At 52.1% G+C, this 22,691-nt stretch overlaps 9 protein-coding genes across 9 annotated transcripts; 5 read left to right on the top strand and 4 right to left on the bottom strand.

Annotated features, from left to right (window-relative positions):
* Positions 1–1,110: 1,110 nt before the first annotated feature.
* On the top strand, positions 1,111–2,244 carry N7443_001928 (glycoside hydrolase family 16 protein; the record flags this gene model as incomplete). The annotated part of the gene is made up of 1 exon (XM_056881984.1): positions 1,111–2,244. One exon carries the CDS (start codon positions 1,111–1,113, stop codon positions 2,242–2,244), a length of 1,134 nt encoding a protein of 377 aa, XP_056743825.1.
* Positions 2,245–2,784: 540 nt separating this feature from the next.
* N7443_001927 (putative capsular associated protein) lies at positions 2,785–6,073 on the bottom strand (the record flags this gene model as incomplete). Its single annotated transcript, XM_056881983.1, has 6 exons — positions 2,785–4,776; positions 4,826–4,978; positions 5,032–5,445; positions 5,511–5,848; positions 5,903–5,961; positions 6,030–6,073. 6 exons carry the CDS (start codon positions 6,071–6,073, stop codon positions 2,785–2,787), a joined length of 3,000 nt encoding a protein of 999 aa, XP_056743824.1.
* A 314-nt stretch (positions 6,074–6,387) lies between these two features.
* N7443_001926 (Helicase C-terminal) lies at positions 6,388–6,810 on the top strand (the record flags this gene model as incomplete). The annotated part of the gene is made up of 1 exon (XM_056881982.1): positions 6,388–6,810. One exon carries the CDS (start codon positions 6,388–6,390, stop codon positions 6,808–6,810), a length of 423 nt encoding a protein of 140 aa, XP_056743823.1.
* Positions 6,811–7,081: 271 nt separating this feature from the next.
* Positions 7,082–10,333, top strand: N7443_001925 (ribosome biosynthesis protein KRE33; the record flags this gene model as incomplete). Its single annotated transcript, XM_056881981.1, has 2 exons — positions 7,082–10,065; positions 10,135–10,333. 2 exons carry the CDS (start codon positions 7,082–7,084, stop codon positions 10,331–10,333), a joined length of 3,183 nt encoding a protein of 1,060 aa, XP_056743822.1.
* Positions 10,334–10,894: 561 nt separating this feature from the next.
* N7443_001924 (putative disulfide isomerase) lies at positions 10,895–12,386 on the bottom strand (the record flags this gene model as incomplete). The annotated part of the gene is made up of 3 exons (XM_056881980.1): positions 10,895–12,104; positions 12,163–12,170; positions 12,237–12,386. 3 exons carry the CDS (start codon positions 12,384–12,386, stop codon positions 10,895–10,897), a joined length of 1,368 nt encoding a protein of 455 aa, XP_056743821.1.
* A 184-nt stretch (positions 12,387–12,570) lies between these two features.
* N7443_001923 (uncharacterized protein) lies at positions 12,571–14,061 on the top strand (the record flags this gene model as incomplete). The annotated part of the gene is made up of 1 exon (XM_056881979.1): positions 12,571–14,061. The coding sequence occupies one exon, from the start codon at positions 12,571–12,573 to the stop codon at positions 14,059–14,061; it is 1,491 nt and encodes a 496-aa protein (XP_056743820.1).
* Positions 14,062–14,645: 584 nt separating this feature from the next.
* N7443_001922 (uncharacterized protein) lies at positions 14,646–16,369 on the bottom strand (the record flags this gene model as incomplete). Its single annotated transcript, XM_056881978.1, has 3 exons — positions 14,646–15,488; positions 15,563–16,123; positions 16,211–16,369. The coding sequence occupies 3 exons, from the start codon at positions 16,367–16,369 to the stop codon at positions 14,646–14,648; spliced, it is 1,563 nt and encodes a 520-aa protein (XP_056743819.1).
* A 533-nt stretch (positions 16,370–16,902) lies between these two features.
* N7443_001921 (F1F0 ATP synthase subunit gamma) lies at positions 16,903–18,059 on the bottom strand (the record flags this gene model as incomplete). Its single annotated transcript, XM_056881977.1, has 4 exons — positions 16,903–17,001; positions 17,055–17,223; positions 17,277–17,851; positions 18,004–18,059. The coding sequence occupies 4 exons, from the start codon at positions 18,057–18,059 to the stop codon at positions 16,908–16,910; spliced, it is 894 nt and encodes a 297-aa protein (XP_056743818.1). The 3' UTR covers positions 16,903–16,907.
* Positions 18,060–18,886: 827 nt separating this feature from the next.
* Positions 18,887–21,912, top strand: N7443_001920 (DNA topoisomerase 1; the record flags this gene model as incomplete). Its single annotated transcript, XM_056881976.1, has 6 exons — positions 18,887–18,941; positions 19,118–19,338; positions 19,417–20,925; positions 20,977–21,216; positions 21,277–21,726; positions 21,778–21,912. 6 exons carry the CDS (start codon positions 18,887–18,889, stop codon positions 21,910–21,912), a joined length of 2,610 nt encoding a protein of 869 aa, XP_056743817.1.
* Positions 21,913–22,691: the final 779 nt, after the last annotated feature.

Below are 22,691 nucleotides of genomic sequence, written 5' to 3'. Positions count from 1 at the left end.
CGACCATCACGATTCGCCGATCCTCCTCGCCACCATCATCTAGACCCAGCTGGGCGTCAACCATCAGAGCCAGTGACAAGTCATCCCCTCGACTTTCTCAGGCAAAGACAGCCGGTGACTCGTTGGTCGGCACCAATATTGGCTTTTTTCCCCCCGCCACCCTTCCAAGCCCTTCCAGCGAGTCAGCAGTCACGACGCCGTGATCACCCTGCGGTTCCGAAACACCCAGCCCGTCCCAGCGCTTGTCTAATCCGCTGGGTTCCAGCCTGTGCAGTCACCCAGTTGTACTGGTACTGGCACTGGCACTGGCTGCTGAAACAGGGGAACGGCTTGCGACTAACCCTTTCGGTTCACTTCGTGGGCCGAAACGGTGTCTGCAATGAGATAGGGCTTCTGCCGCCCCGGTGATCGTCTCCCCAGCGTTGCAGTGTGCCCTCATCTGATGCATGAGCTGCCTGTACGCAGGAAACGGGTGATCCACCAACATTGCCTCGCGCCCCCCCTCCGGCAATGTTTAAACTGGAAGTGGCCAACATGATCTAGCCAGGGGAGATCTTTGGTTCCGGTACAGACCTCTCTGTCTGGTACCATTGTTCAGCGAGAACCAGAACCATCTGCTTATCAAGGCGATGTGGTGGTGGTGGGTAAGAACTCAGCCTGACTTTGGCGCGTTTCAGCTATCGGGACCCGCCGTTCGGTGTGAAGGACCCCTTTGCCCTCTTGCCGCAGTGGGAATATTCCTCCGCGTTTCGTATCTCTCACATGGACCCAACTGGGTCGACTGGGTCCTGTCATGCATGTTCCATTGGAGTCTCAAGATCGGGTCTGGTGGATGGCGCTCCACGCGTCGACAACTTTCTTTTGCCCCTTGTATAAAGGATTCCTTTCTCCTTCTCTTTCGTCCTGTTCTCTTTCCATCCTATACCTGTCCTTCCTTTGTTCGTGTGCTATTTACATTCCTTTTTGAAAGGCTATATACTACACACCCTTCCTGGGTTGTATACTTGCCTTCCATCAACACTTTCCTTTCTACGTGACCTCTGCGAGGCACATTCGGTCTTTGACAGACTTTTTTCCACTTTCTCTTTTATATACATAGCACTCGACAGCATGCACCTCACGACCACCGTTCTTTCCGGTCTGGGCCTTTTTGCCCACCTCAGCGCTGCAGGCTACACGTTGCAGGCCGACTACGGCAACGATGATTCCTTTTTCAACGGTTTCGACTTCTATACCGACAAGGACCCCACTGACGGCTACGTGAGCTACGTCGATCAGTCGACCGCCTCTAGCAACGGTCTCATCGGTACCGATGGCGGCTCGGTCTACATTGGTGTGGACCACTCCAACACCGCCTCTTCTGGTCGCCAGAGTGTTCGTCTGCAGAGCACTCAGACCTATACCCATGGTCTGGTGATCTTGGATCTCGAACACATGCCTGGCAGTGTCTGTGGTACCTGGCCTGCCTTCTGGATGCTCGGCAACAACTGGCCCAACAACGGAGAGATTGATATCATCGAGGGTGTCAACACTCAGTCCACCAACCAAATGACCCTGCACACCAGCGATGGCTGCTCCATCAACGACTCCGGCTTCAGCGGTTCCCTCACCACCAGCAACTGCTACGTCGAGGCCTCAGACCAGTCCCCCAACGCCGGCTGTGCCATCCAGGGCTCCAGCACCCAGTCTTTCGGCGACGGCTTCAACCAGGCTGGTGGCGGTGTCTACGCTACCGAGTGGACCAGTGATGCCATCAACATCTACTTCTTCCCCAACTCCAGCGTCCCCTCCGACATCACCAGCGGCAACCCCGACCCCTCGGGCTGGGGTACTCCCTCCGCCAGCTTCAGCGGCGGCTGTGACATCGACTCTCACTTCAGCGAACTCCAGATCGTCTTCGACATCACCTTCTGCGGTGACTGGGCCGGCGACATGTGGTCCTCTAGCACCTGCTCTTCCTACGCTAGCACCTGCAACGACTACGTCGCCGACAACCCTTCCGCCTTCGAGCAGACCTACTGGGAAATCAACTCTCTGAAGGTCTACCAAGACAGCAGCTCCACCAAGCGTGACAACATCCCCGAGCCTCACGCCAAGGCCGCCATCCGCATCGACGCCAACGAGCCCGTTGAGGAGCCCAAGTCGAAGCGTTCGGCTCCCTACGTTCGCCCTGCTCCTCGCCCCGCCTGGAAGCACCGCCGTGACGCCTTCAAGCACGGCCACGGCCACGGCCACAGCCACTAATCTTGGACATTATGGATTACGACATGACTTGAAGGCTGGAACTTTAGGAAGGGATCTGTGATCTCGTTTGATGATTCGATGTATACCTGTTTTTTTTTTTTTTTTTTTTTCTTTCTCTTCTCTTGTGCTGGGCATTTACATTTACTTCTTTTTTCGTCATGTTCATGGTTATGGTCTGAAGGTTTGAAGGATTTTTGTGGCGCAATGTTTGAATACCCGTTTTCCACTCGTTCACAAAGCACATATTTGCATTGCACCAGGCACATATTTGCATCGCGACTGCATCTTCATGCAATAGAAAAGTATTGTTTATAGAGTGTTTTACTCCCAAAGCGACTTCTGATCTCAAATCTTGAATACCTCAGCCCAATGCACCTAGAGCTTTATGTCTGTGATTCTTAAGAGATACTATGACTACCCTCCAAGGCTGGTCTACTCCCCAGCGCCCTACGAAACCCCATGAAAAACCTCGCAAAACAACATCTTAACATGCATCAAAATCATTACTATATACAACTCCATCTAAAATTACATGTAGAACTAAACCGACGGAGGCGCAAATGCAAGAACATCCCTATTATCATCCGTCAAACGCCCCCACTCAAGAAGAAGTCTGAAGAAATAAATCTCCATATCCTCCTTCCTCAAAGCAACCTCCGTCCACTTCCGTCCTTGCTCAGCAATCCACGCCCCCTGCTCACTATGCGCCTTCATGCGCATAGGATGGTGCGGATCGCTGTGGTTCGGCACACCGGCGAAATAAGCCAAGGTGCTCCACAGACCGTGCAATCGAATATCGATGGGGACGAAGTGGAACCATGAGATGACGCGTGAGTCAAACCATTGGCGGAAAAGGCCTGCTTTCAAGGGGAGGCTGTGGCTTTGGAGAAAGGGAAGGAATCGGCCACTGAAACCTGCACCGTCGAGGTCGAAGAGGAAGCGGTGTGACCAGTGGGATTGGAAGTCGACGTGGGAGATGGTGCCCATTTCTTGGTACTGGGTGTCGCAGTCTCCGCAACGTTGGATGGGGTCGGCGAGGTGGACGTTGGTTTGGAGGTCAAGTTGCGAGGTAGGTGCGGTTCCGTCCATGATTTCGTAGGAGTAGACGCCTTGGCCGGCCGGGAGAAGGACGGAAACTTGATTCTGAGTGTTGTTGTTTATTAGATGGGCAAAGCGTTGTCGAGGCATGCCTTTCCATTCGTTGAAGCGACTGTATCCCTCGGATGTGCTTCCGACCCAGTAGAGGATGTTGTCCTTTTTCTCGTATGCCGGGTCCGGGTACTCTTTCGACGGCTGGTACCTCATTTTGTCCATGTAGTTCCATGGACTGGGGTAGAGGATGTCGTTGAAACCGGTGAGAGCGCTTTGACTGAAGATGGGGATCAACTCTTGGGATACCTTGAACGAGGAGGGAGAGATCAAAAGGCCATGTAGGAATGCCAGGTCGGGCTGGTGGCAGATTTCAGAGGCCAGATTGAAATCCAAGGGGAATTGTCCCATGGTATGAGGCTCCGCACAGTCCAGGCAAATGTCACGACGATTCCAGATGCGTCGAGTGCGTGCCCTAGATGATGGAGGGCAGACTGCGCTCACATATGGATCCCAGACACCTCGCCATGCACCATCTGTGAAGATAGTCTCGTTTGTCTGATCAGCAGGCTCGACAGGACCCCAACCTTGATCTCTGTCGGCAGACCAGCGGCTCACCACCGCTTCTGCGGGAATGGGTTCATGCGCCCTCGCCTCTCGCTTTAGCCGGACGGTCTTCTCCCAAGGTACTGCGACTCTCGGCTCGTCATTTAAATTGAAGACGAGGTCCATGTCTGGAAGATACTCGGAGAAGTTTTCGATCATATCTGCAGCGCCCTTGACCATCCATGCATGTGTCGGCTTGATGCCTTCTTGGACCTTCGGTTTTCCATTGCGAATACTGATTGCCCCGAGGTCGTTGAAAGGATTTGTCGCCAGTTTCTGGGTCATCTCCCGGATTTGCGCGGGGGGAATCGCTCGGAAAGGAAGCATATTATCGTAGATCTGATCATACTCGTCGATAACTAACGAGGATCGATTTGTTGCGTAGTCCCACCACTTATCAAAACCAGGAGGCGGAAGCTGCGCATATCGTCTTTGATATTCCAGAACAGCACCTCCGAGAGTCTTGCTGCTGCCAGCTTGGGCAACGTATTCATCGAAATGATTGGAGCCTTTGTGAATGAGGAGGTCTATTGGGTGTAAATGCGCGAATTGGTGCTTGCCCATGGCGAAGAGGACAGCAAGTGCACATAGGAAGGCGAACACTATCTGGAGCGTAATATTCGCACGGTAGAGCGACTTTGATTCTTCATCGGAAATGACGCGCGCAAGAAGAAAAAGGACGGCTCCGGTAGATGATGCCACCACAGTGAGAACGGCATGAGTCGTTGAGATGAAAGGGAACGGCATCTGTCGAAAGAGGAAGGCAGACATCGAGGGGAAGTAAATAAACATGAAACCGCCAAGGATCGAGAGACCTAGAATACCATAATGAGGCAACTATAGAATATTAGTTTCCATGCATAGGAGAAAATGAAGCTTTCCTTACCATCTGCCATGCCGAAGTAACCAAGAATACGATCAATAGCGCCTCGCCGAGAGCACCACGTGAGTATTTCACATCCAGGAATGGCTGACCACTGTGTTCAGGACGACTGTTCGTAATCCAAATCGAAATAATACTCCAGATTAGAGCGATGCCCTAAAATGACCGTCAGATATGCTCGTCAAAGAGTCGTGCACATCGAGACTTACCAAGAGACCCGCTCCCAGTGACACCAATGCTCGCTTTTTCCGCCGCCCCTCGTGATCAGGCCCGATGTGACATAAATCGGCGACCCCAATAAGCAGAATTGAATCTATCAAAGTACTGAGAACTCTGATGATCCGTAGACGTGCTGCTGCATGGATTACGATCGGACAGACGTAAGTGGATTGGCTACCATCTGTGAAGGACGAGGCCATATATCCCGCCATCGAGAGAAAGGTCGCAGCAATGATTCCTCGAGCGCGACTTTGAGTCACGATGTGAAAGCTTCGTCGACAGGTTGAGTAGGCCAATTGGACCGGCAGTCCTTGGAACCGTTGCAAATGGACATATTCCTCCCGCGGTTGTGATCGCTGGTTGCGCCAGTAGTCGTAAAGCGAGACAACGAACGGAATGGCGTACTGTTTCGCAGGGTAGACAGTTAGAACATTGACTATCGAATGACAGAAGAGCACTTAAGCCTTACAGAATATCCATCAGGCACGCACTCGGAATGAAGAGTAACTCGGCGAAACAGCTCAACTCGCAAGGCACAGAGTGTCAACAACAGGCCGACCTTCCACCAAAACCGCGATAGCCAGAAGCGAGTCTGGGGTAGAACAGGTTCGTTGAAACCCAGGATTGGAGATGATACAGACGAGCTTCGTGGCGACGACGATAGCTCAAATTGGTCGGATGACGGAACAGCGGTCCATTTGGGCTTCGGCGAGTATGCGCGAGATGCTGCTGGCACAAACCGACCCAGAATTATAAAGACTACTCCGGTGAGGAAGCAGACGATGACGGCCGTATGAACTGGGCGGTCTTTGGTCGTTTATTGTCAGTCTACGCGCTTCCACTAGCTTGATGGTGACTCACCGAAAGCGAATGTGGCATTATAAGATGCGACCAGGAAGAAAGAGCTTAGAAAGAAGATTCTAAACGACACGCGACCATTAGCAGATGCTTTTTTTCTCCCCTTGGAAAGATTGCGCTGTTGACTTACCCCACACAGACCTTGAGCCCGGTGTCGGCGGAGATTAATACCATCGTGCGCCCAAGCTTTATCGTTCTGAGCAAATGGTATCACAGGCCATTGCGCTTCTTCGCAAGAGGGTCAAATATCCGGTTGATGAGCGTGTCTTTGGCGTGACAGTCGCAAGAAGATAGTCAGGACATGGCCGAAAGGGACAAGGACCCTTCCTAGTGGAGACCTCAGGGGATTGACATTGGTCTGGATGGCTGGAAGGCTGGATGAACCTACCACTGGAAAGATACAGCTAATCAGAAACAGCATAACCAGGCTCGCCGGTGATCAAGTTGCGTCAACAGTGGGCACTTGGAATACGCCGGTCCACGCAACCATGGGCCCTTCCTCTACGAGCAAATGGTCTCCGTCCAATAGGGCGCACAGAAATTATCATAATTTCCACTGCGGTGGTATCTTCCTTGGCCTTGATTCCTCCCTAGCAGGAATGCGCCTCCCAGCAAAACATGCCGAGACGATCAGCGTCCAGAATCAAGACTTGGCTCCCGCGCGCTCCACTTGGCGCATCGTGAGTGTCACAGCGCTCGAGATCGGCACAGGCACCACTGAATCTGGATTAATCCGTCTCGCTTCTCTAAAAGGCTGGAAAAGGAAGTGTCCTGAAGGCGTAGTGCAACGGTCCGAGCGCCGAGCGCCATTCAGCGCGTCATTCAAGGGAGTGGAGCAACGTGTTTCTCGAAGCGGAGGGTCTTATCCCAATTGGGTAACCCATATGGTGACCGTTTCTCAGGTCATGTGATGTGATAATGTAATCGGAGGCGGTGAATGGACCCTTGGAGAAAATGGAAGGCGGTGTGATCTCGCAGTATGATTTTTTTTCGTTGGTCCAATTTGGGACCTGGAGACTCGGCGGGATTCTCTCTGATCAGCGACCTGGAATTTATCGCGATTTAATCGAGGACCGGAATTTGCTAGTGCCTGCTCTGCGCTAAGCAACCTCGAACGTTTCCCCTCGATAATTCGATAGCGCGTGTAAAGACGTTACTCGCGGCCAGCTTCGCATCTTCATCATGCCGCGCAAAGCGATTGACTCGCGTATCCCCGCCCTCATTCGAAATGGAGTGCAGGAGAAGAAGCGCAGTTTCTTCGTTGTCGTCGGTGATCGCGCCAAAGATGTCATCGTCAACCTTCACTATATCATGTCCAGCGTCGATGTGAAGCAGAACAAGTCAGTGTTGTGGGCATACAAGAAGGATCTCCTGGGCTTCACAAGTCACCGGAAGAAGCGTGAGGCTAAGATCAAGAAGGAAGTCAAGCGTGGTATCCGCGAACCCAACCAGGAGGACCCCTTCGAGCTATTCATCACCCTCAATCAGATCCGCTATGTGTACTACAAGGAGACCGAGAAGATTTTGGGTAACACCTACGGCATGTGTATCTTGCAGGACTTCGAGGCTATGACTCCCAACCTGTTGGCACGTACCATCGAGACCGTCGAGGGTGGTGGTATGGTGATTCTGCTGCTGAAGAGCATGAACAGTTTGAAGCAGCTGTACACCATGTCCATGGACATTCACTCACGATACCGGACTGAGGCCCACGAGGATGTCGTTGCCCGCTTCAACGAGCGCTTCATTCTGTCCCTGGGAAGCTGTGATTCTTGCTTGGTTGTCGACGACGAATTGAACGTGCTGCCTATTTCCGGCGGCAAGGATGTCAAGCCGCTTCCTCCCCCCGAATCCACAGACGAGGCGAAGTCCGGCCCTAAGAAGGAGTTGAAGGAAATCAAGGATAGCTTGGCAGAGGCGAAGCCCATCGGACCGCTGGTGAACCTGGCCCGCACTGTGGACCAGGCCAAGGCTCTGTTGACCTTTGCTGATGCCATTGCGGAGAAGACTCTGAAGAGCACGGTTACCCTGACTGCAGGCCGTGGACGAGGAAAGTCAGCCGCCCTCGGTGTTGCCATTGCCGCCGCCGTTGCCCACGGTTACAGCAACATTTTCATTACCTCCCCCAGTCCCGAGAACTTGAAGACTCTGTTCGAGTTCGTGTTCAAGGGTTTCGATGCTCTCGGCTACCTTGACCATGTCGACTACACTATCCTGCAGTCTACTAACCCCGATTTCAACAAGGCCATTGTCCGAGTCAACATCCACCGTCAACACCGTCAAACCATCCAGTACATCCAGCCCCAGGATGCGCACGTTTTGGGACAGGCAGAGCTTCTGGTTATTGATGAGGCTGCCGCCATCCCTCTTCCCCTGGTCCGGAAGCTGATGGGCCCTTACCTGGTTTTCATGGCGTCCACCATCAATGGTTACGAAGGAACTGGTCGCTCTTTGTCTTTGAAGCTCATTCAGCAGCTTCGTGAACAGTCTCGAGGTGGCGCAAAGACCGACGACACCGACGTTGCAGATCGCAGCACTGGCAAGATTGCCAAGAGCGCGGACAAGAATCTCGGCGGTCGAACCCTTCGTGAGATTACCCTCGCAGAGCCCATTCGTTATGCCCCTGGTGATCACGTCGAGAAGTGGCTGAACAAGGTCCTGTGTCTCGATGCCACTCTACCCAAGTCTCGCATGAACACCCAGGGTTGCCCGCACCCGTCCAAGTGCCAGCTGCTCCAGGTCAACCGTGATACTCTGTTCTCTTTCCACCCCGTTTCGGAGAAGTTCTTGCAACAGATGATGGCACTTTACGTTGCCAGCCACTACAAAAATACTCCTAATGACCTTCAGCTTATGAGTGACGCCCCTGCCCACCAGCTCTACGTGCTTGTTCCTCCCATCGATGAAGAGGCTACCAAGCTGCCGGAACCCCTCTGTGTGATCCAGGTTGCTCTTGAGGGTCGTATCAGCAAGCAGAGTGTCCTCAACAGCTTGAGCCGTGGTCAGCGAGCCGGTGGTGACCTGATCCCGTGGCTCGTCAGCCAGCAGTTCCAAGACGAGGACTTTGCCGGTCTCTCTGGTGCCCGTGTCGTCCGTATCGCGACAAACCCCGAGTACATGGGTATGGGCTATGGTTCGCGTGCTTTGGAGCTTTTGGTCGACTTCTTCGAGGGCAAGTTTACTTCCCTGGACGAGGATATGTCTGCTCCCCAGGAGGAGATGGTTCGTGTGACAGACGAGGAGCTCACCAACTCGAATCTTTTGGACGATGACGTTCACGTTCGTGACATTCGCACCATGCCTCCGCTATTCGGCAAGTTGACAGAGCGTCGTCCCAATACTCTCGACTACGTTGGTGTCAGCTACGGTCTGACCCCTACTCTCCACAAGTTCTGGAAGCGCTCTTCCTTCGTCCCGGTCTACCTCCGTCAGACCCCCAACGAATTGACCGGCGAGCACTCTTGCGTCATGCTTCGCACCCTGTCTGCTGGTTCTAATGATGCTGCCTGGCTGGGCGCCTTCACACGGGACTTCCACCGCCGCTTCCTCTCTCTGCTGTCCTACCAGTTCCGCGAGTTCCCTTCGGTTTTGTCCCTGAGTATTTGCGAATCTGCCAACGCCGGAGCCAAGCTGGATCCGTCTGTTGGGCCGCGTCTTCTAAAGAAGGCCGATCTTGATGCTACTTTCTCGCCCTTCGACTTGAAGCGCCTGGACAGCTACGCCAACAACCTTCTGGATTACCACGTTATCCTGGATATGGTTCCCATCATCTCCGAGTACTACCTTGCCAACCGTCTCGGCAAGGTCAGCCTCTCTGGTGTTCAGCAGACCATTCTTCTCGGCATTGGCTCGCAGCGCAAGAGCCTGGATGACCTGGAGAAGGAGTTGAACTTGCCCTCTTCCCAGCTCCTCGCCATGTTCCTGAAGATCGTTCGCAAGGTCTCTACCCACTTCCGTGGTCTTGTCGAGGGCGCCGTGACGGTCTCCATGCCCGCCGAACAGATTCCCTCCGGTCCTTCCGACGGTGCCCACGACGACGTCGTTGAGGAACGTTTCCAGCCCCTTGAGACTGGTTTGGAAGATGAACTTCGTGAGGGAGGCCAGCAGGTTGACGAGGAGATGCGCGAGAAGCAGCGTGCCCTGATCGACGCTCTTCCCCTGGACAAGTGAGTGAACCTCTTGAGCCATTCCCTTCTAAAGCATTAAATGGACAATAACTGATTTCTAGCCTCCAGATACGCAATTGACAGCGGTTCCGCATCCTGGGAAGACGCCGAGAAGCAGATCCGCGGTGGCAAAGGCAACACCGTCAGCGTGAAGACGAAGTCGTCCAAGCGCAAGAAGGGCGAGACTGCCCGTGAGATCTTCGATAAGGAGGTTGACTCCAAGAGGCAGAAGATGATCAAGAAGGGCACCGAGGGCCGCAAAAAATAGAGTTGTATTTGATACTCCTGGCGTTGATTTGCATTTTCTAATGGTGTTTTTGTGGCTTCTTTTTTCAATGTATTCTGAGAGCTGTGAGATCTGATATCTATGTACCTCGCCTCTTGTATATATGAATGACTTGATACGTCTTTTTCTATCGAGCTGAGCAGGGAACGCTAAACTTATGTTGAGAGTAGCTTGGGCTATCAATAAGTTGGAGATCTGAAACTTCACGACGCGTCCAAATGGTGTAGTGGTGACCTTGGAAAACGCGCTTGTGAACGTCAATTTGTGTTGTTGCTGGGCCATACTGAACCGAAGCGGGGGCCTGGCAGGTAACATCCTCTGGCGGGCTATAAAACAAATTCCTTGTCTTTTCTTCTTTTCATTCGTCATTCTGATTTCGGTTGGGTTTCTATACTTCCAAGGCCCTACTATAAACTACGCGTCATTATGAACAAAGGCTTCAAGTTCATTTTGATAATGGGATGGCTGTGGATATTGTAATGATTTCAAAAACACAAGCCGAGTAGACTCAGCACAGGCTCGTAAACACCTCAGACCTAAATTTTACAGTTCGTCGTGTTCCGCCTCCTTCGCCTTCTCAGCCTCACCAACAAGACCCTCGGGCAGCTTCTCCTTCTCGCCCTCGCCGAGACGGATGGTATCCACCCAACGCTCAATAGCAATTGCAGAGAAGTCGTCTTCGGCCACGTAGTGACGCCACCATCCACGACGAGCATTAAGGGCGATGACCTCCACCTTCTGCTTATCCTCCAAGCCCAATGCAGTGCGGAGAGTCTGGGAGCCAGAGTTAATATCTGGAATGGCATAGACCGGGAAGAGGTGTGTGCCGCGCTGCGCGTGTTTGTGGGCAATATTTGCCAGGTTGGAGAGCGCATCAATGGCGGATGCGGGGAGTGCATCGCCCTGCTCTGGGAGGAGGGCAAGCACACAGGTTCCTGACTTAGGTGCCAGGCAAGAAGTCTCCAGGGAGTCGGGGGTTGCAAGGGTAGGGAGTGGAGGCACGGGAATGGGAACAGGAGCTGGCTTGACTTCAGCCTCGTCATTGGAATCAGGAGTCGAGTCGTCGTCAGGGGTAGATGAAGGCTTGGAGGCCGGCTTGGAGGCTTTGGACTTGGTCTTGGTCTTGGCCTTGGAGTCTGTAGACGACGCTGCCTTTCCGCTGGCGTCAGGGTTTGGCATCGCAAATTCGCTAAGGAATTCCAAAATGGGCTGCTTCTTCAGCTCGCCTTCATACAGCTGGGGCTCCGCATCTCCAGTGGGGACAACGACGAGAGCCGGGAACTGTGTGATACCGAACTTCTTGACGGAGGTGGACTCCTTGTTGCGCACCTGAGCGACATCGGCTGCACCGAGGAAGTCGACTGCCATAGCGCGGATAAGCGCACTGGTCGTACCCTTCTCCGTAAAAAGAATAACCTTAGGCCGTTCCTCGTTCTGGTTCAGCCAGTTGTCCAAGTCCTTGTCCGTTGCGCGTTTTACATGATTGGGGATGCGTTCAACCACCGCGTCAACAATGGCCTTGGCGGTGCGTGCGCCCTGGTAGTCCTCCACGCGTGGCTTTCCAGGTTTCTTTGAGGGTGTCACGATCTTCAGGGTCGGGAAGCCCTGCACGCCCATCTGGCCGCAGAAAGGCTTGTTCTCGTCTTCATCGCAGTTGATCGCGGCGACTTTCGCGAGTCCATTCAGGTTCTGGGCGGCTTTTTCGTATGCGGGCTTCAGGCTTTGGCAGTGACCACACCAAGGCGCGTAGAATCTAAGTGTGCGCGTGAGTGTTAGTAGGAGACCGAGGAAACCGTGCGGGGAGAGCTCACTCGACGATCTATGCCAGCTACAAGTTAGCTCGCCAGTTCACTAGCTTTAAAATAGCAAAATTCAAATAGCTTACCGAGGTGTAGTTCGAATCAGCAATCAGCGAGTTGTAGTTCTTTCCAGTGACCTGGAGCACCGGGGACTTTTTCGTGTAGATGCCATCGGCGTTGACGGGCAAAGCCGCCAACAGCGAAGCAGCGAGCAAGAACGAGCTTGGGGGAAGCATGATGGTAGACAGTTATTTGGCCAACGGCTCAGAAGAGCATTGCTTTTAAGTAGAAGAAAGAAAGCGCCTTAGCCTGGTCAAAAGGAAGATTACGCAAGGTGTCCTGAAGCTCTTGGCATGCGGAGAGAAAATGCTTCTCCAATTAGAAGCTTCATCCTTCCGTTATTTACGATGTCGAACAGTGATGGCCACCCAGCGCCGTCTCGACACTTGTCATGATCTGGCGTACCTGCCTCGGGACATTTTCTGGCTTTTGCTGGATTACTTAGACCCTGTCGATCTGATCCGTTGCCGCCGTGTCTCGCCCGCGTGGAACGAGGCCTTCGGCAACCCGGCTATCTTGGTCCCAACCTTGAAGAGGCGATTTTCATGGACGAAAGAAGCACAGTCTCTTGAATGGGACGATGAGGACCCTGAAAGTCGAAATGTCTATGACCGGATCGTCGCGCGATATGACCATCTACAACGAGGAAAGCCCCGCTCCGTACAAAAATACCGCCTGTGTGACGACTTCGGCAGCTCGGGCGACCGCGAATGGTTCCAGGTTCAGCCGTGGGAGTCGCACGCGAGCCACATGAGGCAGGTCGTGGACCGCCAGTTCTCAGAAGCCTTGTGGACACACGAGGATGGGCTGCTAGTCTACCCCAGTGCGGATCACCAGTGTTTAGTGCTGATGGACCTGAGCTCTGACCGGCAGTTCATGGTGCCGTTCATTATCCGTGGAAAGGTCGTCCGCCGAGTTCGACTTCAGAAGCGATTACTGGTGGTTGAGTGGGCAGAGCCCAAGGCCTTCCACTGGCTCAATGACAGCGACGGCGTGCATCGGCATTTCGCCTCGTCTTTCGATGTCAAGTCCGGTGACAAGGGTGGATGGAGTATTGTCCCTCGAAATGAATGGAAGATCATGTTCTTGGGTCATCCGTTGAGTGAACGAGACCGCTTCTTCTCTGCACATACCAATACGCACTATGTGATCTACATCTGGCAGCCTAACCGCAGTCTATACACAGCAGACGACGATGCGCCTATCGAGTCTCTGTTTGTATGGGATATCTCGAACGCATCTTCCTACAGACCATCTCTGGATCCAACCGGTCAGCAAAGCGGGCCCGATATCGACCAGGCTCCCTCAATCGTGTCTCGTTTCGGCTTTCGGGATCTCGATTTCTTTGATATTCGGCAACGAGGCCTGCCGGCATTGCAGAGGCTCGGCATCACAGATGATGGCCACGCTGTAAATTTTACGGAAATGGCCTGCTTTGGCGACGAGGATGTAATGACGCCGTTCGGTTACCCCCAGACTGTCACCACCGTCATACCTATGCATGGCAATGGTCCCCATCAGAGGCGCGTTGAATCAATTATGCCTGCTTATCGAGGTACACACAATTTGCACACGCCAAATCTGAGAGATGATGAGTTCCTGCCAGAGGCTTGGTTTGGCATGCTCTCCGAGTTGGCCAACGAAGTTACCGGCGTGGTCATCAGTCTGCATTTTGATCCAATCAATTGGACTCAAGATCAGAGAATATACTTGACCTTTGAAACCAGAGACGGTTCGGTTTCTCATGAGAATCTAGACTTTACTGGCCGCGGTTTAATCTGTGGTAGCGAACACTACATAGCGGGCGAGAACTGCAACCGTGAGCTGGTGATCTGGCGGTTTGATCGATGAGCTCTTGACACGGTCTCGCCGGCAGCAGAAAACTTCACCTTCGAAATGTTTCCGCGAAGGCAGCTTTTCCTACTATAGCACGGATTGAGCGAGGGATATCTGGCTACTGAGGCCAACAACCACATCGAAACAAGGACGGATCTCTGCAGCGGACTTAGGGTCCACTAACGACATGCATACGCAAGCATTACTGACTTGACAACATGAAGGACCATGACCATGCCCAGACATGAAAACGATAACATCTTGATGAAATCATATACAACATTGAATGAACTCCATATCGATAAAAATTGGCCTTCCAAGTCCGTTTGTTTAATCGTCGATCATATAATGTGGGTTTGGGCCAAATGCTTCATAGGATCCCTTCTAAATTCTTAAGCAAAGGAGGTAAAGATAGAGGGGGTTGAATAAAAATGGAAAATAACAATACAAACTGGACAGATAACCGCATTTGCTGCTCGTGGGTGGGTTCAGATATCCTCCACTTGCAAGAATGGAAGATGACTTAAGACATTGGTCGTATTGCCACCGAAGACAAATGGGAAAAGGTTGATGATAGAGAAGTTGCAGATCACGATCATCTATGCAGTCTTCTGAAACTTGCACCGGACACACGCCGTCGCATCACAGCCAGAGCACTCCAGGACATACAGTGGCTTGAAGATGTTGCAGACTTTGCACTCACGACGATCAAATCGCCTCACCCACAGGTCAACTTGGGAGCACACCTTAACATCGTTCGGAGTAGGTGACAGAATAGGGTTCGGGTTTGAAAGAGCTTCTTCCTTGCGTCGTTGAGCATTATCAAAGGCCTGCTTGACAAGACCTTCAAGCTCTGAGTAAAGGTCATTAGAAGTATACTGGCCATTTGATTCCCTCAATTTCTTTCGATAGAATGGGACAAAAGGAAAGAATGACTTGAAGTCCCCCGATTTGTCATCTGGTTCTTCGTCGGCGTTGTCCACGGGGGTTTCAGCGGGCAGGGGAACTCCACCATCGGAGTCATCCCCCGTTAGCTTGGCCGAATCAACAAGCTCACCAAATTCGGCAGAATCGGGAGAATCGGGAAAACCGACACTAGAGAAAAACACTTTCTCGTCTGTAAGAGAAGGGCGGTTGTCGTTAAATAGATCGGTTCTTCCATCTGTGGAGCCGTCACCCTGCGAAGGAAAAGAAGGACGAGGACCACAGTCTTCGTCGAGTAGACCGTCTTCTCCATCAGCAGCCGAGCTTTGAACAGATGGATCATCAACAGAAACGTGGACGCGACACTTATACTCGGCACCCTGGAAATCAGCCGTGTGGGTTGGGTTCAAATTTCCCTCGTCATTATCGGGGACCGTGTGAATGTTGCCAAATCCATGGTGGCTGGTTGAGAGATTAATTTCGAGGAGGTCTTTTTGCTTCAATTTTTCTTCATGCGCCTGCACCAGTGCTTTCAGTACCTCTATGTGTCTCTTTTTTTTGCTTCTAATGCCTCAGTATTGATATCAGGCACGCGTTGATGCGAATGGGCACTGTTGGCAGTCTGCAGCGGGGCTCCACGCCGGCTTGGAACTCCAGTCTTTGATGCCTCTGGTATTGGCTCTTCACGGAAGATTCCCTGAAACTTCTGCTTGGACAATGGTTTCTGCTGCCACTTGTTGTAAGCAGGGAAAGCATTCGTGGTGTTGGGCCCATATTTCATTCCATTTTGTCTGGAACCGTTCAAATATTCCTCCCAGATATCAGATTTTCTTGGGGGCGATGGCTCACGGGGCTGAGCAGGACAAGGCTGGGTAGGTCGAGGCCGCCGAGGATGTTCATCATAGGGATTTTCTCGAGATTTTGCATAAGGTGCCTCCCAAGGCCTTGAACTCCAGTGACGATGATGATTGGCATTCCATCGGCCTGTCCAATACTCATCATCTGTAGTAGCAGGACTTGCATAGCCAGGTCTGATTCCAAACTTGTCCCAAAAGTTCTCGAGGCCTGGATCAGTCAGAGCCGATCTATCAAGTATTTCATCATGCTTGCGGCGGAAGACTGGGTTCGAAAGAATATCCACTGCTTCTGCAACCTAGTTGATGTACGCAAGATTAGATCGTGTTCTTTCTAGCTCTTAGAAAAGTGAGCCAATAGGAAGCATAAATGGACAATCACGGACCTTGCGGAACCTCGCAGTAGTCTCCTTACTATCGCCAGCTTTGTCAGGATGAAGCTTGAGTGCCAGCTTCTTGTAAGCAGAACGAATCTCCGGGAGGGTCGCATTGCGGTCCACGCCTAGCACAGTGTAGTGGTTGGTGTTCGAGTTAGCCGACGTCATGGCTGATCAACGCGGTACCAAGTCAGATTCTATTGCATATCCAAAGGAAAATGAGGAGGAAGTGCTCCGTGTGATAAACGGAAGCAAAGCCTGTGTTTAGAGAGGCATACCTTTGACGAATCCACCCTGACCGAGTTCAAACGACCAGGATTGAACGATGCAATGCACTCCGTAGCTGTCTCGGTAAGTTAAACGTCAGGTAGATCAATACGAGAAGCAAGCAAGACAATGGAGATTGAAGAGGGGGGGGGGGGGGCGCAAGAGTCAAAGAAGAGAGTGCTGGAACCAGAAAATCGAAAAAGTAAAGTAAAGGAGTGAAAGAGCGAGGGCAAGCGAAGTGCTCCTTCACATTGAAGCTACGATGTGATGCGACTGCGAGTACACTCAACCGCTGCAGCTACATTCCACGACAACCCTAGCCAAGGTCTCTATAAGCACAAATGAAATCGGAATGGATTGACACTGATTTTACAAATGAAGAGTCGATCTAGATATCAACAGGTCTACATAATGTAGAGAAAAAACCTCACAAAGGTTTTTACATGTCCGCAGAGGCGGTGGCACCGGTAATAATCTCGACCAACTCTCCGGTAATGGCGGCTTGACGCTGACGGTTGTAGAGAATTTGGAACCTGTAGATATATTAGAACCACTCTGATTCGGACACATTGGGATTGGAACATACTTGTTGATCATCTCACCGGCGTTCTTGGAGGCGTTCTCCATGGCGTTGCGACGAGCAGAGATCTCACAGGCGTGACCCTCAGCCATGGCCCAGAAGAGGTTGTTGGCAAGGGAGTACTCGCGGAGACCGGCCAGAACCTCGTCATCGATCTCGTAAGCGGAGATGTTGGCTAGTGGATAGTCAGTATGATTGAATGGAAGCCGCCACATGGAAATCACCTACCAGACTGGGTGATAGCATCCTCGGAGTAAGCTTCAATGGTGGTGGGCTCGTAGCTCTGGGCGTTGATGAAGGAGTTATAGAGCACCTTGACGCTGCCGTAGTTGGTGGGGAGCAGGGTGATCTGGTCGGCGATGGCCTGGGCATCGGCAAAGGTGGGGATGTCCTTGCAAACGTTGGCGAAGCTCAGGAGGATCTTCTCGGGCATGAAACGAGAGAGCTGAGCCTTGGCCTTCTCGCCGAGGATGACGATATCGGCGTTGGGGTCCTTGGCCATGAGGCGGCGAGTGGCCTTGGCCAGACCGGAGTGAATACCACCGCAAAGACCCTTGTCAGAGCTAGCAATGACATAAAGAGTCTTGCCGTCCTCCAGAGGCTTGGTCTCGGCTTGCTCGAAAACGGTGTTGGAGGTCTGACCGTAGGCGCGAGAGTCGTTCATAGCCTTCTGAGCGCGGGTCAGACGGGTAGAGGCGACAATCTTCATGGTCTTGGTGATCTTCTCAATGTTCTTGATAGACTTGAGGCGGCCCTCGATCTCACGCAGAGTCGCGAAGTTGGCGGCATTGGGAGGGGCAGTGCTTCATTGGAGTCAGTAATCAATGCAACTTCTTTCTCTTTCGCTTGTTCAATTGATTCGGGAGGCGCGGTTGGCCGTGGTGGCCATGGTGGTGGTCGACAGGTGTCGGGGTGAAGAGAACCGGCCACGAGCGGGCATCGGAAGGAGACTTACCGGGTGACGGCAGCACTGCCGGCTCTGATGGCCGGGCGAACAGCACGGGAGAACATTGCGATGGAGGTGACGAGAGTCTAGATGGCAGGTTACTGCGGAGGGGAAGGAGGGGAGAGCAGGGCAGGATACAGAAGCCTCTCTTTGCTGGTTGCTAGACGGTCGGGAAGTGCGAAGTTCAACCTCCTGGACTCCCGTGCGGCGCTAAACCTGAAGTGGTAGGCATCTACGGCGCGCCATTCCGGCTTCCGGCGCATTTCGCTGCCTGGGAAGACAGGCACATATCTACAGTACGTATTTGGATGTTTCTTGGAAAAGAAGCTAGTGAAGGCTAAGAAAAAAGCATAAACCTTTCGTCTGTAATAAATTATTATGTTTATCCTCTATATCTCACCTACCTTCGTCAAGTAAGAAAGAAAAGAACGATTGCCCGCCAAGCTTGCTTATGTCATCTCCGAGGTTGCCATTTCTTGTTTCTGCCTGAGTCTCTGGGCAGCAAAACACAACAAAGCACTAACCCGTTCAGGACAGTTATGTAATTATATGCCTCAGGCCAGATTCCCGTGAGTTCAAGGCCTCGCTCTCCATTCCATTCTCTCTCCCCCCAAGACTCTACCTCTTTTCCTCTCGTTCTCGGGCCTCTCATCCCTCTTTATTCCACCCGAGCACATCACTCCCCCCACCAACCTTTCTCCTGATCATCATTGATGTCTCTTCCTCTCTCTTGACCTCTACCCTCTCTTCATTGGTCAGGATTTCCTTAACTTCATTCTATCAGGCGGCTCGTCTTGCCCGAATCCGCGCACGAGGGCCTTGCCCTTTGATCACCACCTGGCTCTTTCACCCTCGCTCACTTTGGCTGCTTCCACGTATCCAAACCGCGATCATGAGTTCTTCTGAGGATGATGTTCCTCTCGTGCGCGCCAATGGCCGCGCCAATCGTAAGTCTCTCCCGGGTGACTCGGCCGCCATATGTACACCCTTGGCTCTTATTCTCTTTGAAGGACACCTTTTATCGAAAGCTCCTATCCCTTTTCTTCTCACTTCGCGCTTTGATTCCTCTGCCAATTTCGCCTCATTTCCAGACTTGCTAACATGCGATCATTTGCGCGTCTAGCTACACCCCCGTCCGCCAAGTCAAACGGCCAATCATCAACGAACGGTGAACTCGATCCCGGTGTGTCCGTGCGGTTTGGTGCTGTGCAGAACGAGGACGTGAAGATGGAGGACGCGGACGAGGACGCGCACGGCGTGAGCAAGCGCAAGTCTCGGGCAAGCATCGACCAGAAGAAGTCCTACGCGGAGCCTGACAGCAGTGACGAGGATGATCAACCTCTGGTACGCCCCATTTAGCCCCGATACATTTCCCTTTGCGACATTAGTCGCGATTGGTTTCAGCGACTGACCATTCGACAGAGCAAGCGCAGGCGAACTTCCGTCAAACACGAAGATCCCGAGACTGACGATGACGTTCCATTGGCCCTCAACGGACGAAAGCTTCCTAAAGCCTCTGAGACGGCCATCGGCGAGTCGTCCGACTCCGACATGCCTATTGAGAGAAAACTCTCTGCGCAAAAGAAAAAAATCGAGGCCAAGGCCAAAGCGGAGGCCCCAGCTGCGCGCAAAGCAGCAGCTGCAAAGAAAGACACCAAGCCGGCCGCAGCCAAAAAACAAGCCAATGGTGTCAAAAAGGAGCAAGCCGATGACAAGTCCTCGGTCAAGAAAATGAAAGCCGACACGGGTGCTCTGAAGAAGGGCAGAGGCAAGGTTAAGGCTGAGAGTGCGGAAGCCGAGGATGAGGAGGATGAATATCGGTGGTGGGACGACCCCGCCAAGGGTGATGGAACCAAGAAGTGGACCACTTTGGAGCACAACGGCGTGGTCTTTCCCCCACCATATGAGCCTCTTCCCAAGAACGTCAAGCTGAAGTATGACGGTGTTCCCGTTACGCTTCATCCAGATGCTGAAGAGGTTGCTGGGTTCTTCGGTAGCATGCTGAACTCGACTCACAACGTGGAGAACCCTGTCTTCCAGAAAAACTTCTTCAGAGACTTCAAGGATATCATCAAGAAGACCGGTGGTGCCAAGGACTCCCAAGGCAATAAGGTCGAGATCAAGGAATTTACCAAGTGCGACTTCAAGACTATCTTTGAATTCTACGATGCGCAACGTGAGGAGAAGCGGAACCTGCCTGCGGCTGAGAAGAAGGCCCTCAAGGCTAAGAGGGACGAAGATGAAGCTATTTACCAATACTGCATGTGGGACGGTCGCAAGCAGAAGGTGGGCAACTTCCGCGTTGAACCTCCTTCCCTCTTCCGAGGCCGTGGTGAGCACCCCAAGACCGGTCATGTCAAGACTCGCGTGCAGCCTGAGCAAATCACCATCAACGTTGGCAAAGAAGCCACCGTGCCACCCCCGCCCCCAGGTCACAATTGGAAGGAGGTCAAGCATGACCAGGAGGGCACTTGGCTCGCCATGTGGCAGGAAAATATCAACGGCAATTACAAATATGTAATGCTGGCCGCAAACTCCGATGTCAAGGGTCAAAGTGACTTCAAGAAGTTTGAGAAGGCTCGTGAACTGAAAGAGTATATCGACAAGATTCGGAAGGATTACCAGAAGAATCTCAAGAACGATCTCATGGTCGAGCGTCAGAAGGCGACAGCGGTGTATCTCATCGATCAATTTGCTCTGCGTGCTGGTAATGAGAAGGGTGAGGATGAGGCCGAGACTGTCGGCTGCTGCTCGTTGAAGTACGAGAATATCTCTCTAAAGCCACCATGCACAGTCGTCTTCGATTTCTTGGGTAAAGATTCTATCCGCTTCTACGATGAAGTCCAAGTCGATCCCCAGGTCTTCAAGAATTTGAAGATCTTTAAGAAGGCTCCCAAGAAGAACGGTGATGAGGTGTTCGATCGTCTGACGGTAAGCGCGAGTTTTCAAATCTGTCTATTGGCATTTCACTTACATACATAGACATCTGCTCTCAACAAGCATCTGCAAAACTACATGCCTGGCCTGACTGCCAAGGTATTCCGTACTTACAACGCCTCCTTCACGATGAGCAACCTGCTGCAGGGAATGAAGGCGACGGGTACCATTATCGAAAAGGTCAAGGCTTATAACGATGCGAACCGCAAGGTTGCCATTCTGTGTAATCACAAGCGCACAGTCACAGCAGGGCATGCCAATGCTATGGAGAAGATGAGTGAACGGGTACGTTGAACTAAATTAGTCTCGGATTTTTCAATACTAACAGGATTTGTCACCCAACAGATCAAGGGCCTTCGTTACCAAAAGTGGCGTTTGAAGATGCAAATGCTTAATCTTGAGCCCAACCTCAAGAAGAAGAAGGGCGCTGCATTCTTCGAACGGGACGAGGATCTTGACAAGGAATGGATCAAGGAACACCAGGCCTTCTTGGTGGAGGAGCAAACCCAGAAGATCAAGAAGAAGTTCGAGAAGGACAATGAAAAGCGAGTTGCCGACGGCGAGAAGGAGATGAAGGTCTCCGAGCTCAACGAGCGCCTGGAAGTTGTCGGGGAGATGAAGAAGAAGTTCGAGAAGGAAAACAAATCCGGCAAGGTCGAGGCCGAGGGCCGAGGCCCTACAGTTGAGAAACTCGAAGCCCAGATCACCAAGCTGGACCAGCGAGTGGACACGATGTCTGTCCAGGCCCAAGACAAGGAGGACAACAAGGAGGTTGCCCTGGGCACTTCGAAGATTGTGAGTTATTTCCCTCTATGCAACCCCCGACCATTAACTAACTCACTCTAGAACTACATCGATCCTCGCCTCACGGTTGTCTTCAGCAAGAAGTTCAATGTGCCCATTGAGAGGTTCTTCTCCAAGGCCCTGCGCGAAAAGTTCGAGTGGGCCATCAAGTCTGTGGATGAGGACTGGGAGTTCTAGTTCCCAACCGGCTCCCAATTCTTTGCTATCTTCGCATCTTTCCTCTTGTCTGGAAAGGTGGTAACCCGCGTTTTCGCTTTTTCTTTCTGCATGAGATAGGGTGGATCCCCTTCTCAATTTTCTTCTCGGCTGATGCGCCCAATTGGACCCGCATCGGATGCTATACGATAGTCGCACGTCTCGGTGGAACGGAACATTCAACACATACCAAGAAAAAACTATAAAACTATGAAAAAAAAAAAATTAGGACCTGAAAAAGACGCATCGCATTTAAAGCTTGGTGGCATTTGACATGGCAATTTCAATCGCCTTTCCGCACTGACGCTGGTCAGTCCATAGAAGTCTATAACGAAAGATCGAGGACCGCAATGTATTCCTACCTCTGTTTTGAACTCGGAATTTGTCGATTACGAATTGTAAAAATCAATAGTTCGACATCTAGCTCCGGATAAACGGACCACGCTGCCCCCGAGTGGGACCCCTGACTGCGCGAAATACATACATCGTCATCGTGCATCGTGCATCGTGCATCGTGCATCGCGGGCCCACTCGTACCAAGGAATTCTACCCATGTTGTTACCCACTTAGGACTACACCATGGAACCAACCATAATTAAACAGAATGTTAAGTCAATTCTAAGCCACTTGTAGCGCGTGGCTGTCAGACGTCTCATATGCTAGTGTAACCTTGAATTGGGTAGGAATGTTGGAACTATGGGCTCAATGTGCAAGATGCTCGAACGAATGGTGGGACCGTGAGGGTAATCATGAAAAGGCCA

Source organism: Penicillium atrosanguineum (genome assembly GCF_028827265.1).
Source record: "Penicillium atrosanguineum strain IBT 20685 chromosome Unknown utg000002l_segment0_segment0, whole genome shotgun sequence".
In the NCBI taxonomy this organism is placed as follows: Eukaryota; Fungi; Ascomycota; class Eurotiomycetes; order Eurotiales; family Aspergillaceae; genus Penicillium; species Penicillium atrosanguineum.
This window is presented reverse-complemented; position numbering and strand designations above follow the sequence as displayed.